The 13,535-nt window shown below is 37.8% G+C and overlaps 2 protein-coding genes across 3 annotated transcripts; one reads left to right on the plus strand and one right to left on the minus strand.

Annotated features, from left to right (window-relative positions):
* LOC18784112 lies at window positions 491-5,504 on the plus strand. Its single transcript, XM_020559553.1, has 3 exons — window positions 491-910; window positions 4,160-4,397; window positions 5,036-5,504. The coding sequence occupies exons 1-3, from the start codon at window positions 611-613 to the stop codon at window positions 5,173-5,175; spliced, it is 678 nt and encodes a 225-aa protein (XP_020415142.1). The 5' UTR covers window positions 491-610; the 3' UTR covers window positions 5,176-5,504.
* Window positions 5,689-12,308, minus strand: LOC18782444 (transcription repressor KAN1). Of its 2 annotated transcripts, none has more exons than XM_020559552.1 (6): window positions 10,827-12,308; window positions 10,614-10,690; window positions 10,008-10,053; window positions 9,494-9,662; window positions 6,479-6,572; window positions 5,689-6,285 (listed from the first exon to the last, which is right to left on the minus strand). In XM_020559552.1, the coding sequence occupies exons 1-6, from the start codon at window positions 11,638-11,640 to the stop codon at window positions 6,169-6,171; spliced, it is 1,317 nt and encodes a 438-aa protein (XP_020415141.1). In that variant the 5' UTR covers window positions 11,641-12,308; the 3' UTR covers window positions 5,689-6,168. The 2 variants fall into 2 exon arrangements, with proteins under 2 accessions (XP_020415141.1, XP_007216797.2); XM_007216735.2 differs by having other exon boundaries at window positions 6,479-6,575.

Here is a 13,535-nt window from a genome sequence, read left to right on the forward strand (position 1 = left end):
GTCGTTGTTTTCTGGTCGTCTTTTTCACTTTTTGTAGTAGTGACATTCTTAAATTTTAAAACTGTAAATTGGTTTCTTGTTCTCAATTTTGAAAAACATTATACTGAAATGATTTTTGAAAACGTTACCAAACGTACCTTAATATTTCCAAGCTTGCCGACACATTCCTAACCTCATCAATTATAGTGGAAGATGTTTACCAATCGGTTCGTTCCACCTTACCGTTCAAATGAAGAAGCCCAGCACGAGGAAAACTCATTTCGTTTGCTTTTATTTTGATTGATGTTTCTTCGTTTGGCTTTAGTGATGCCACGACATCATGTAGCCCGTAGTTATTGTTGCATGGGCCTTCCCGCTCGAAATTACGTGCGTGCCCTCGTCAGGTAAATGTTCCTTAAACCCCCGACAAAGTGTACTTTCGTCCTTTCAAAAAGTTATAAATTAAGAAATAAAAATAAAAATAAATCTCAAATCCATCGTGTGGCCTTAAAACGCGCCCTCAGTCAACTACCTGCTGAGCATCAGCAGAAAGAAAAATCCAACGACCAAAACCGCAAATTGCCAAAATCAATTTACTCAGATTGCTTCAGTTCAGTCCTCTGTACTGACAATGGCGGAGCCGTACGGAACCAACGGCGCAGTCGACGTCGACGTCACCGACGACGGCGAGATCAACACCAAAGCGACCCACCGGGAGGAGACTCTCTTCGGCGTTTTCCACCGTCTGATTGATGCTATTTTCTTCCCCGGCTCCACCAGTGCCGGCACTGCTGCTCCCCTGTTCCGCCGGATAAAAAACTCTCTTGCCGAGAACTGTCCGCTGCTTCGCGAAGCTTCTAGAAACTCTGGGCGGAACGTTCTCCTCTGGACTCGCAGGGGTAGTCCTCTCCGGGCGCTCCTCGTCATCTCTGTGAGTTGATTTTTCAGCACCTTGCTTTTGAACTAGTTGTACCCTGTGCTTTCACTACTTGGACATTGCAATTTAGCAGTAAAAAAAAAAACAACAATCTTTTTACCTCTGGAAGTTACATTTGTTTGTTTTATCGGCTTATGATCGGAGTGTGTTTGGTATGGTTTATGGATCTTGATGTTCGCTTTGGTGATTTAATTAAATTTGTTTTATTAGTAAATTTTGATCTTGGTGTCGATTTCATGATTAAATAAAATCTGTTTTCCTAGTTTTTTTATTTATGGTTTTGATGATTAAATTGAGTCAGTTAGAAGCACTAGCATTTTAGAATTTTTGTATACATTGATTCAGTAATTCTTCCATTATAAATCCGGCTTTAAAAAATTACAAAATTTACGAGGATCAGATACTTAGCCACAACAAATGTGCTACTGTTTCGTATCTATAAATATTTTCATCCTCCAATGCACATTTTGACTATGAATTTGCCAAAATAGAGTAAAGGGGTGCCAAGTTCCTCCATGTCGTTGATAGACAACGGAGTCCACAGCACAGTTGTTACCCCTGATTTGCTCAATTGTATTAGCTGAGTTAATTTTAGTTAGAGTCGTATTCTGTTAGTTAAGCTGGCAGTTAGCTGCCTTAGTACCTCAGCTGTACTTAGTAGCTGCAGAGCAGCTGTGTTTCTGAATGAGAAATCTCTTGCATTCATGAGCATTTTCTGTCTAATATTGCTTTCCATGGTATCTGAGCTTTGTGCCCTCCATATCAGAAGCAGACCTTTTCTCGCACTTTCTCAAAAGTTCTGGAAGTTTCTCTCTGATTGTCTTACTGATTTGTAAGATATAGTTCCTTAGGTAGTTGTGTTGGGATGACATTCTTTTTGGTGGCGGTGTGGATGGAAGGGATAGAAGGGTATTTGAAGGAGCAGGGGATGAGGAGGTGGATCTTTTGTGTGTGATAGAGTTTGTTTTTGGGCTCCCCTTTGGGTGTCGATATCCTCAGATTTTAAGGATAGTTAGTTCTAGGATATATTTTATGATTGGAGTGCTGCTGTATTTATTTAGTTCATGCTTTGTCTGTTGTCATGTAATATTATGATGTTTAACTATGGTTTGCATTTGTAGTTGAGTAGTATAGTTAGGTGAACAACTTGTCCTGTGTATTTCATTGTTCTTTTTTGTAAGTGAAAGTATGTTTATTATCTAAAAGAAAAGATCAGGGCAAAAGGCAACCTCCTTACTTGGCTGCAATGACTACTTCTTATTCTAGCCAATGTCCTGCTCTGGTTGACTGGGACAAATCATCTATAATCTTATCCATTTAATCTGTAGCATTAAATATGATGGTGATGACACAGTTGCAATTGTCAATGGACAGCACCTTCCGTTACTCATATTGGTCAATTTCTTTGACAACTTCGTGCATGCTCCAGATAATATGCTTAAAGTTCCTTCCATTGCTTCAAAGCTTTTATCTGTTCGTCATTTTTGCCATGATAGCAATAGCTGCTTTTAATTTTATGCTTATATATTTTATTTTCAAGACAGAATATCAGGGGAAGTCTTATACACAAGCCAGAGTAGGAATGAATTGTATCCAATTCTGGCTTCTCAGCATTCCACTTATAGATCACTTCTCCTACTACTGCTTTACTTGAGCAAAGAATACATCATCAAGTCTGGCATTATAGGCATGGACATTCTTCGATTCCAGTCTTTATAGCATATTGTTTGATTGTAGTCTTCTCTCTTGTAATAAGGTTTCTAGTCACTGTAGTTTTGTCTGTACATACTGTTTGTCAGGTAACATGTCTGTTTTCCAGACTTCCTTTTTCAGCTTCAAAACCCACGTCTGTTACACCGTTCTTTCTGGTGCATAGTGATGTATGGCCTCCAGCACTGATTCATTCTGTTGAAAGCCAATTCCAAGCCTCTTCTCGATATCCTGGTTACAAGGCTAGCCTTGCAACGAGGAACACTCCCATGTGCATTATACTTAACTCTGTAAACCCTTTTACAAACCGCCACATATCTATTGGGTGGAAGAGGAACCAACCACCAATTCCCTTTTCTGAAGGGATTTAAATTCCTCTGCTGTAGCGGCTAATTTAGGGGGATGGAACATCCGCAGGATAAGTAGGTTCAGTAATCAGCAATCATTGTATGGTTGAAGTTGGTGCTTTAGAAGCTACAGAATTTTTTATTTTTTATTTTTTTTGAGATACTAGATTTCAATCTTACAAAAACCTTTTTCTTGGAGATACTAGATTTCAATCTTGTCTGTACATGATTTTTATTGAAAGGTGGCAAATCAATGCGAATCACAGGGGCTGAAGTTGCAAAATCAAATCCTAAGGATGAAACAGCTGGCTAATCTGCCATAGGAACTGCAGGTAACATTAGAATGAGCTGAGGAATTAGAAGAATCAGAATAAACATCAGGTCAAGTTGATGAAGAATAAAAGCAATTGGAAGAATGTGTTGTAGAAAAAGAAATTGGAAGAACTAAAACAGGTGTCAATACTTAGGGGAAAAGTTACCTGCAAGGATCTCCCGAGTTCAGTATGTGTCCAGTCAGGATCAACTTACTGAGATATTTCCCAAAGCTTTGGCTTCTGCTAGAGTTCCTCTCTGGGAAACGGATGGTAGCTTCCTTGCCATCAATTTGAGGGGCCATGATGGACAAAAGAGATCACAGCGCAGTTGTAACACTTGATCATGCCTCATTTGTATTAGCTGTGTTAGTTTTAGTTACAGTTGTAGAGAGTGTTTTCTCTGTTAGCTGAGCTGGCAGTTAGCTTCCCTTGTACCTCTGTTGTACGGGGAGCCTGCAGAGCAGTTATGTTCATGAATGATAAATCTATTTCCGTCATCAGAAAGCTCTCTGTCTTCTGTTATCTTTTTATCGTTTGGAATATGTTGAGAAACACGTTTGTTTACATGAAGATGTCGACCTTTGGGTGCAATTTTCTGTATTATGGATCTAAGGCATTTCATGTCATGCATATTATCCATCAATTTTGTATTGATGTTGTTATACAGTTTTAATATGCTTCAATGAATAATAATTAATCACAAAAGACCATGCACTCTTCCTCAACTGCTTTGTCCTATTGTTCTTGGATTTTTTTAGTTAGTTTGATTTGAAACCAATCTAGTTTTTCAACTAGACTATTGATATCCTTTGATATTAACACAGATAATTTCATTTAGACACTTGAGTTAATAACTGAGTCTTTTTCTGCAGGTTGGCACCATTACTCTTATTTCCTTGACAGGCCTCCTGGTCTTCATGCTTTTCTTCCTGGCAGCAACTCTCAATGCAGTAATCATCTCTCTTCTGTTGTCTTTGGCAGCTGCTGGAGGATTCTTGGCCCTTTTCTTTGCCTGTGTAACAGCTATATATATTGGAGCATTATCAGTAGCTGTTTTTGTCATTTCTGCCACCACAATTTCTGCAATTGCAGCTGTTCTGATAACTACAGGTAGAACATCGTGACCATATGACCATTACTTGTCCCATTTCTATTTATTTACTTTTCCCAGTTCTTACCACTATAATGATGGTCGGATTCTAAACTTTAAGCCCATTAAAATTAAAATACCTGCTAATTTAAATAAGAAAGCAAGTAATTAGTTTATAAAAACAACCTCCATTAAAAAATTAACTCCGCTTCAACCAAGGTTAATGTGTAAGGCTTCAAGGGTTCCATCAGTCTTCTTTAATTGTGTGGCCGATGGTTGCAATCAGGTATCCTCTCTCTCTCTCTCTCTCTCTCTCTCTCTCTCTCTCTCTCTCTCTCTCATTATATATATATATATATATATATATATATCAAAATTGCATCTGCATCTGCATCTGCACTCAAACAATTAGTTTACCTACTCAAGAAAGACCAAGCTACTGACCTTAGTTCACTTTTGGCCACTTGATTCTCTGTATTCTACATTATTTGCATATAGCTGCACTTGGTGCCCGATTTCCCAGGCTTTGCGATCAAATTCATGACTTGTATAATACCAGTTCATTGATGGGTGTTGCGGGATCTATATTTTTGAGTGGATTCTTATTCGAATTCTCATCAAACCAAGGATCTTATCATATTTCTTTTTTCCTAACTAGGCTGGATTGGATTCTTTTGGATCGTGTGGCTGGCAGCAAAGAAAAGTCTGGGCCTTGCTAAGCAATCATTTAGCGTGACTGGTTCAGCGATTTCAGCTTACTCTTATGGTAGGCATGCTCACAAGTCGTCTTCAGATTGAAGGGTAAAGTGGGAGAACAAGCCATGTACCTATTGGTTTGAGGAACCTTCTTGAGATCTATGAGAGAGTTTTTTTCTAGATGGCGGTTCTTGTCTGTGCTTTGATGCATATTTGTTGGGTACTATTACGCAGGATAGGCCAGGCAGGATTTCCTACACGTATTGTATAGGTTTGCCTATTTCCTTGTCCATATAAGATTACTAAATAATACTATTTATCGCCCTCCTTTGTATTATATTTGTGTTGCAGATCTCAAATAATACACAGAACATAGACACATGTCCTATATATTAAACTCAGTCTAAATGCTGCATCCTTTCTTCTTTTTCTTCTCGTTTTTTCTTTTCGGGTTGATCGGTCTTGGTCAGGAGCATGGGGTTTCAGTTCCAAATGTTATCTATTCTCACTGCTTTTAATTGTTGGTTTTTATCCAATTACACCAGAGGATTGTGCATTGGCAATGCCATGGATTAAGAAAATCTTGGAAAAGACAAGAATTTGGGCAACCAAAAAGACAAAAGGTCAAACTCTGAGGAAATACATACTCTGTTCATCTATTTTTTTTTTATGGCAATCCCATTGCCAACTTTTACAAGTATGATGTTGTAAACTCTCATTTATCAAACACAAAAATCATGATCTTCCTCTCCAACTTACAATGACATGCTTATACGCAACCGAAGTCGGGTTCACCAGGTTCTCACCCAGAAAATTCCCACTAGTCTTGAGTATGACATGGATGGTCTGGGATATATGCAATTGAGGAGGTGAACTAACCCACCATTGTTATGTGAATTTTCTTCCCCTCTATACATCTTTCTTTTCTTTCTCTTCTCTTCCCGCTTCTCCCAGTTAAAGGACTAATGAAACTGCAGCTACATATATAGCCAGCCACTCACAACAACCCTAAAAAGAATTTCTATCCACTCAAATAAACCAAACACTCTTCTGTTTCCAAGAGAGCAAATAAACAATGAAGAGGTAGAGATTGAATCAGTCATGTGGTTTGCCATTCCAGTCCGGTCTGCCTAACGTGAACTCCAAGCTCGGGTTTCTGGTCTCAAAATTAGATCCCAAATAGCTCTTCAGTTGAGTTGTTGATTCACATTCCTGTAAGAAATTCGGTTCGATTTACCAAATTAATGAATGCCATAATTACATTGCAAATTATACCCAAACAAATCGATAAAATTCATTTCACATCACAAATTACTTCTTCTTTTTTCTCATCAAAATTCAATATTTATAATCTGTTCATCAAATGAGTATGAATAAATAATTGAAAAACACATTGAATTAGTACCTGAATTTGATGACCAGATATTTTCTGCAATTGGGAAGATACTGGTGTTAGCCCGTCCATGTCATGAGAACTAGTATGTGGAAACGCCTCTCTACTACTGAGATTAATTTCATGGAGAGAACAACTTTAGCACCAAATCCTAATAACTTTTCGAGTTGCAGAAGCACAAACGATAAACGTATAGAACAAATTTTCCCAATATATAATAGGGCCTGAAGAGTATGCCAACTCTAAAAGGAAACCATCATATGAAGAGGAAAAAAAAAATTGCATTATCTAATACTCTATAGGCCATGATAAACCAATAATAAGCTCCGGAGAGCATATATACATATGGTGCCCAGAACTCAAGCTTGTGAAGCTTTTTAAATTACTTGAGAGATTAACGTACAAATCGAATGAATGTAGAGATCCTAAAATAGATTCTGATCAAATTTGTGATGGTTAAAATGTTGCATGTTGAAAAAATGCTTCTAATGCGCATGTTTAACCAAGGAATTTAGGGATTTATTAAAGTTTATGAAAAGAGCACCATGGCCTCCAGTATGTTTAGAAGATTTTACTCTTCTAAAACATAACATAAGCGACTTCCATTTAAAGATAGATGTTTATCTTGTTGTTGTTCGTAGTTCGTTTCGTATAAACCAGATAGAAGAATTTATCAATTCAAAGATATACACTGCAAAGATTTGATGAACCGATTATATATACTAGAAACCTCCACGCATGCTATGCTATGCAATGTGGTGATGGAGAGAAGTTGTTTGCATGAGAGAAGTTATTAAGAGATAAAAAGTAGAGCGTGGGGGAGAAAGAGTAAATGTTAGAAGGAAATAGGAACCAAACGCGGGACTGAAAATCACATCACAAAGGAAAAAGAGAACTCAAAAGTGTAGACGCTTGAGCACTCGTCGACATGCATGAACATGTAACAGAACTCTCCTTGCATGTTCGAGCATACTCTTGACATGCGTAGGCTTGACAACATCACTCCATCATCCTCTTTTCTTCACGTTTTCATGCCCAAAATTGATAGGAACCTTCTCCGAATAATTCCAAAAAACTCCCCAAGTTGTTTTCCACTTAGTTCTGAGCTGCAAAGATTATGGAGCTTCTGTTGATGTTCTGTCTATAAGAACATCAATTAAAAACATTATTGGGAGGTTCTTTCTTTACGACTATCTATGAAAAGCCTCTAGCAACCTAATAGGGACCAATTGTTGAATTCTTAATAATGTGACCCAAAAACCACTCACTCGGATTTTAGTTTGGATAGCTTTTATAGCAGTGAAAATGTAGTCCGTGATTAATTGAGAAAAAGGTTCAAGTCGTGGTGAGCTGGACTAACAAGAGGGAGAATAGGAGGATTTGATGCCAGAACAGACATGGTTGTTTGAACAAGAGGTGGATTTTGGCTTTCCCGCACCATGTTAGAACAAAGTCATTGCCCGAGACGAGGCTTTTTTGGATGCAAAAACCGAGAATTTTTTGGTTAGAAGGTGCGGATATGAACAAATTGTTCTTCCATTTCTCGATTGTGATTAGGAGGAGATGAATAGAACTGCAGGCCTAAAAAACGATGGCTGGAGACAAGGCTTTTGTAGCATTATCGTCAATTACTTTTATAGCGTAAGCGGTTAATATATAGTATTCATCGCTAGGTTTTGTGTTCCCGTAGGTATACAATAAATGTAGGTAAGGTTAGGTAAGTCCTGTTCTACTACAAAATTCCCTACCTTGAAGATGAGACACTAATAAACGATGGCAAACGAAAACAAAACACTAAACTCGCGAGCTCAACCAGATAAACATAAGATTTACGTGGTTCATCCCGGGTTGAGCTACTCCCATGTGCAATGATGTATCCACTAACCAAAGAAGAAGATTGCAAATCATTAAACCATTAACTAACCTATTTAGGGGTTGACCTAACATAGGGTTATGGCAAGAAACATCACATAAGCCTATTGAGAAAATTTCCAAAACTTAGGTTTCACACCACAAGAGACACAAGGCTACGACTACAATCTGCATGGAAATCATCCAAATCCTCTACATACGGCTCCCCTCAAGATTTCGTTTCGAAGAAGGTGAGAAGCTTTAGGGGGTGATTTTTATCCATACTTACCAACGAAAGAGGGTGAATTGACATTTGTGTCCTTCGATAGTAAAGTAATTTAATAACTAAGGATAGTATAGTAACTAGGCCACTTCCTCCTCCTCTTAGACCTAATTATTTTCTCTCTCTACTCTCTTATAGTAATTACCTCACATGCATATAGAAGAGAGTTGGTTTAGTCTAAGCTTAAGTCTTAATCAAAAGAGAAAAGCTAAATGACATGACATGAGTGGTGTATATAAACAAGGGTCGTGTACGATAATTAAATTAACATATAGTTATATTCGAGCTTTGCCAAAAGGGGAGCAAGAAGAATGACCTTTTTGGTCACATATGTAATGTCCTCGTGGAGAGAATAAGAACTAGAGTTTAATATTAATACCAAAAACAGTTCAAATTCCAAGTTATAATACTTGTCAATAAAAAGAAAAAGTGTAAGTATATATGGTTGCTTTCTCTTATATAATCCCAGTTAACGATTCTGATTGTGTTTGCTACTTTTTCTTTAAAACGCATCAACTCTCCACAGATCTCATCATGTGAGCAGGAATATAAATAAATAAAAACGAAAATTAGTTCCATTATTATTTGTTTTCAGACTCTGAGAAGTGACCTTTCTTAACCAGTAAAGAAAATCTTGAAGAAGAGAAAAGACGAAGAAAGAGGAAAACCAAGCAGAGAAAAGAAAGTAAAAGCTGCTTGGCCTGGGAACCCTTTTATTCTTTAGAAAATGGTGGATGTGGTTTTGCATTTCTAAGCTATGAGGTACCATGCAAAAGCAGAAAAAAGGAAGCATTATGATACTTCTAGACTCATATAACTTAAGTTCATGGCATCATACATGACTCTAGAGAGAGAGAGAGAGAGAGAGAGAGAGAGAGAGATGACTACTCTACCTTGAAGAGTTACTCCAAAGAGTGGTGCTGGAAGTGTAGTCGAGGTCTGGCTGCACCGAGGACCGATCGGACGGTCCACGTTGCTCTGGAAATTGATGAGGACTGCGCAGGCCATGAAGATCAGTGGCACTGCCAATTGGAGAGAGAATGTCGTCCTCACCAGATCCGTCTGACAAAAAATTCAAAATAAAAAATTCATGCATGTAATAATGAACTACATCACTATGTATATCATCATGAAATGACATGACACGACATGACATGATGTATGTATAATGTATGGATGCATGTATAAGGCCTTTACGGTCAAATGTTGACTGCAGCAGATGTACCTTATATCTATATATGATATATCTATATGATAGGGTTTAGTTACAATTGAAAACAAACAACCACAGGTAAAAGTAAAAGATTTTCCAAATGTATGTGTGCGGTAAAACATTAATGTGAAGGATAAGTAAGAAAAAGTTAAGGCTGCTAAAAAGAAAAATAAAAAGTTAGCAATACGAATTACCTGAAGAAGCTGCAGGCTTGTCAGTGGTCTTAACAGTTCGATACATCTGCAAACTCATTGGCCATAATTAAAATAATGAAAGCTAAAGGAGAATAAAATATTAATTCAAAGCCTAAAACACACACACAAAAATTATATAAATATATATTCTCATTATATTACTTCAGATCTCTCTCTCTCTCTCTCTCTCTCTCTCTCTCTCCGTGGGCGTCTGGGATTTTCTTGGTTTTCATCATTAAATAATAACGATGGAGGACGAAACAATAATCACGAGGTTGATGTTGGATAAGGAAGTAATTAAGAAGAAGCTCTATTATTGGGAAATGATGACTACTTTTGTCTGTTATTATGTATTTTAGTTTTAGACTTGGATCTTTTAAATTTGCTTCTTTGTTTAAAATTTTATCTTTCTCTGAAAGCAGAGAGAAGTCAGTCTAATCCAGAAGTTTCAGACAGACTCAATATTATAGCTCACTACTCTTTAATTCGTTCATTCACACTCCCATTGGTAACTGTGCCCCGTGTAATAGAGCAACACCGCCCCACATGAACATATGAGAGAGAGAGAGAGAGAGAGAGAGAGAGAGAGAGAGATTGAGTACCTACCTGTAAATGGCTTTTGACATGAGCTAGTGTGAGATCCTTGACATCCATGAGCTCAAGGACTGACTTTGGAGTAGCTCCTAAATCAAAAGAATCAAAATTAAGAAGCAGAAATGAAATTAAGAACGAAAAAAAGAGGAGGAGGAGAAAGGGGAATTTTGCAAAAATGAAAAAAAAAAAAATTGCAGCAGAAAAAGGGTTTGATTAATTTATTACTTTCATGGCCACCAAGAAGCTCAACAGCATGAACAAATCTAGCATGAAGGGTGCTTGTCCACCGCATTCTCGGAGCTCTCATGCTTCGTTTTGTCGGTAGCTTCGGCAAAAACCTCGATCTCATGATACCATGATGGGAAGCCTCAGAAATTGGTCCAACTCCTCCAATTCCATACTGATTGTGATGAAGATGATGAAGATGATGGTGGTGGTGCAAGTGGTTGTTGGATTTGAAGGGATCCATTGATGAGAACCCATTAAACCTTGACATAGGATCCAAGCCTCCTCCAAAATAAGGCGTAGACGGCGTATTTGAGGAGCATGAGGCAGAAGGCAAAGAAGGAAGATTATAGGAAGGCGGAGGCCTTTGGTAGAAGCACATCTTGGAATCCTTGGGATGATCCCTTGGAATCATATTTTCCGTCGGCAAAAAAGGGAATGGACGGTTTTGATAGACCGGAATCCCTTTAATCGGCCTCAAACCCTCCGATGATGACACATCGAGTAGCGAAACGCCATTGTTTATGTGACTTAGATGATTGCTAGAACGGTAAAGAGGAAGACTTTGTTGTTGATGATGATGATAAGGGTTTTGTGGTGGTTCTTCATGAGCTCCACCGGTGAAGCGTCGCCCTAGAGAGAGCTCAGTGTGTGCTTGGGAATTAGTGGTGGAGATTTGGGGTTCACCAGAAGTGGTATTGAAAATTGATGAAGAGGAGGAGGAAGTGTTTGGAGGACTAATGTGAAGGGAAAGATCGGGAAGTGGAGAAGTAGTTGTTGAAGATGGTTCAATGAAAATCCCTTCCAAGGGCATTTTCTAATTCACTACTTTACCAAAACAAATAGTGGCTCTCTTTTCTTTTCTGCTTTTTGTTTCCCTGCTCAATCCAACTTGTGAATGAAGAAAGTTGAAGAAAAGAATTAAAAAGAAAAAAAGTTGGAGTTGGCAAGTGGGTTTCTTCTTTCTTTCGAGTTTCAAGATATTTGAGGGAGATTTGCTTCTTTTTTCCAAAGAATATGTAGAAAGCTAAGCTATCAAAGAAGAACAAAGCTTTGTGCTGTGTGTGTGCTTTGAAGAAGAGCAAATTAAGTGCAGGTTGAACTTAAAAGGGATATTGAGCTAAAGCAAAGAAAGACAGCAATCTTCTGGAACAAACAGACATGCTCACGAGAGAGAGAGAGAGAGAGAGAGAGAGAGAGAGAGAGAGAGAAAAGTCATGGAAAGAAAAAGAGGGAGAGAGAAAGAGAGAAAGTCATGAGTTGTAGGATTTGGGTTTGGTTATCCTCGAGAGTATATCTTGGAAAATGACACTAAAGAAGAAGAAGAAAAGAAGAGCACAAGGTCTCTCTCTCTCTCTCTCTCTCTCTGGTCAAAACCCATCAAATGCACCAAAAAATATGGTCACTTTGGATTTCCCTTCTCCGGAGACGACGGGATAAAAAATCTTAGAGAGAGAAAGACACCCTCTTCTCTGATTCCTTTTCCCCCACCCTCTTCGCTCCTCTCGCTTTTCTCTCTCTAAATTATTTTTTTATTATATATAAATATGTTTTTTCTGTACAGTCAATAGAATATATAAATATGGGTTTCAACTTTCATTTCTATCTTAAATTGTCTACGTATTGCACGTACATATAAATTATACCATAGAATTCTGTCCCTGGGTTTTTCAAATTCTCGTGAGATTCTGAAATTGTGTGTGTGATATGATAACATTTGAAAAGATAGACCCATTGACCTTACGAGTGTGAGTGAGTGAGTACAAAGGGTTTTTTGTTTGCTTCCATATGTACACATCGCAAACCCTAATCCCATGTTAATTATTTACCTTCTAATTCCCCTTACATCCTCCCAAATATTCCCTTCTAATCTCTCACCAACCTTGTCTGGCACCCATATGGGTTTTATTATGTCTCTCTCTCTCTCTCTCTCGCCCACCACCATCCTCATCATCATTGACTATCTTCACTCTTATGCTAGCTAGGGTTTTCAAAACCCAATGGGATCCTTGAGTATAATATTACTCGGAAACTAATTAATTACCTCTTTCCTTGTCATGTTAAACTATTTATTTAAAATATAATTGATGTAGGGTTTTCAATTTACTGTGCCACCCTCTCCACCCTCTTCTTAGCAATGAAACACTCATCCATAGGTGGTGTTTTGGATGGTGCATTAAATGCTGAATTGAGTAAATGTCGTGGTTTCGCTTTCTAGGAACACGGTTTCTACCACCAAAATAAAATTCCAAAAATTTTCAGTTGTGTGTTGCTACTGGTTCCTTGTTGCAAGGGATGGTTATTTTCCATCAAGTACACAACACAAATAATGTATTCCATTAAATTTTGTTTGGATAAATGCAGGAAATCGTATGCATACTTCATTGTCTCCAGACCTTGGGGTTCGTATCAAACAACCACCCAACATGATGCAATAGCTGGAATGAGTAATTAAAAACGAAAAGAATACACAATACCTAAAACAAAAGTGATATCTAAAACATTTGGGTCTAATAGGTGACAATTTTTGATACAACACGATTCGATTTTAGTAATTTTGGGTTAATCATGATATGATTATATTTTTCTTCAATTAGAATTACGACCTCTTTTGGTTTTTAGATCACTTGGTTGTTACAATTGTCAATTTGGTTGGTATACATTGAAGCTTTGGAAAATTCCCTTTGTGCACACCCCATCTAAAAAAAG

The sequence above is a fragment of the Prunus persica genome, chromosome G3, assembly GCF_000346465.2.
Source record: "Prunus persica cultivar Lovell chromosome G3, Prunus_persica_NCBIv2, whole genome shotgun sequence".
NCBI lineage: Eukaryota > Viridiplantae > Streptophyta > Magnoliopsida > Rosales > Rosaceae > Prunus > Prunus persica.

Excerpts from the sequence above, each read along its gene's own strand:
- LOC18784112 (XM_020559553.1), top strand. The coding sequence starts at position 611 with ATGGCGGAGCCGTACGGAACCAACGGCGCAGTCGACGTCGACGTCACC. Across the intron at positions 911-4,159 it reads GGGCGCTCCTCGTCATCTCT|GTTGGCACCATTACTCTTAT; the intron begins GTGAGTTGATTT and ends CTTTTTCTGCAG. Across the intron at positions 4,398-5,035 it reads AGCTGTTCTGATAACTACAG|GCTGGATTGGATTCTTTTGG; the intron begins GTAGAACATCGT and ends TTTCCTAACTAG.
- LOC18782444 (XM_007216735.2), bottom strand. The coding sequence starts at position 11,640 with ATGCCCTTGGAAGGGATTTTCATTGAACCATCTTCAACAACTACTTCT. Across the intron at positions 10,691-10,826 it reads GCTTCTTGGTGGCCATGAAA|GAGCTACTCCAAAGTCAGTC; the intron begins GTAATAAATTAA and ends CTTTTGATTTAG. Across the intron at positions 6,286-6,478 it reads TATCTGGTCATCAAATTCAG|GAATGTGAATCAACAACTCA; the intron begins GTACTAATTCAA and ends AATTTCTTACAG.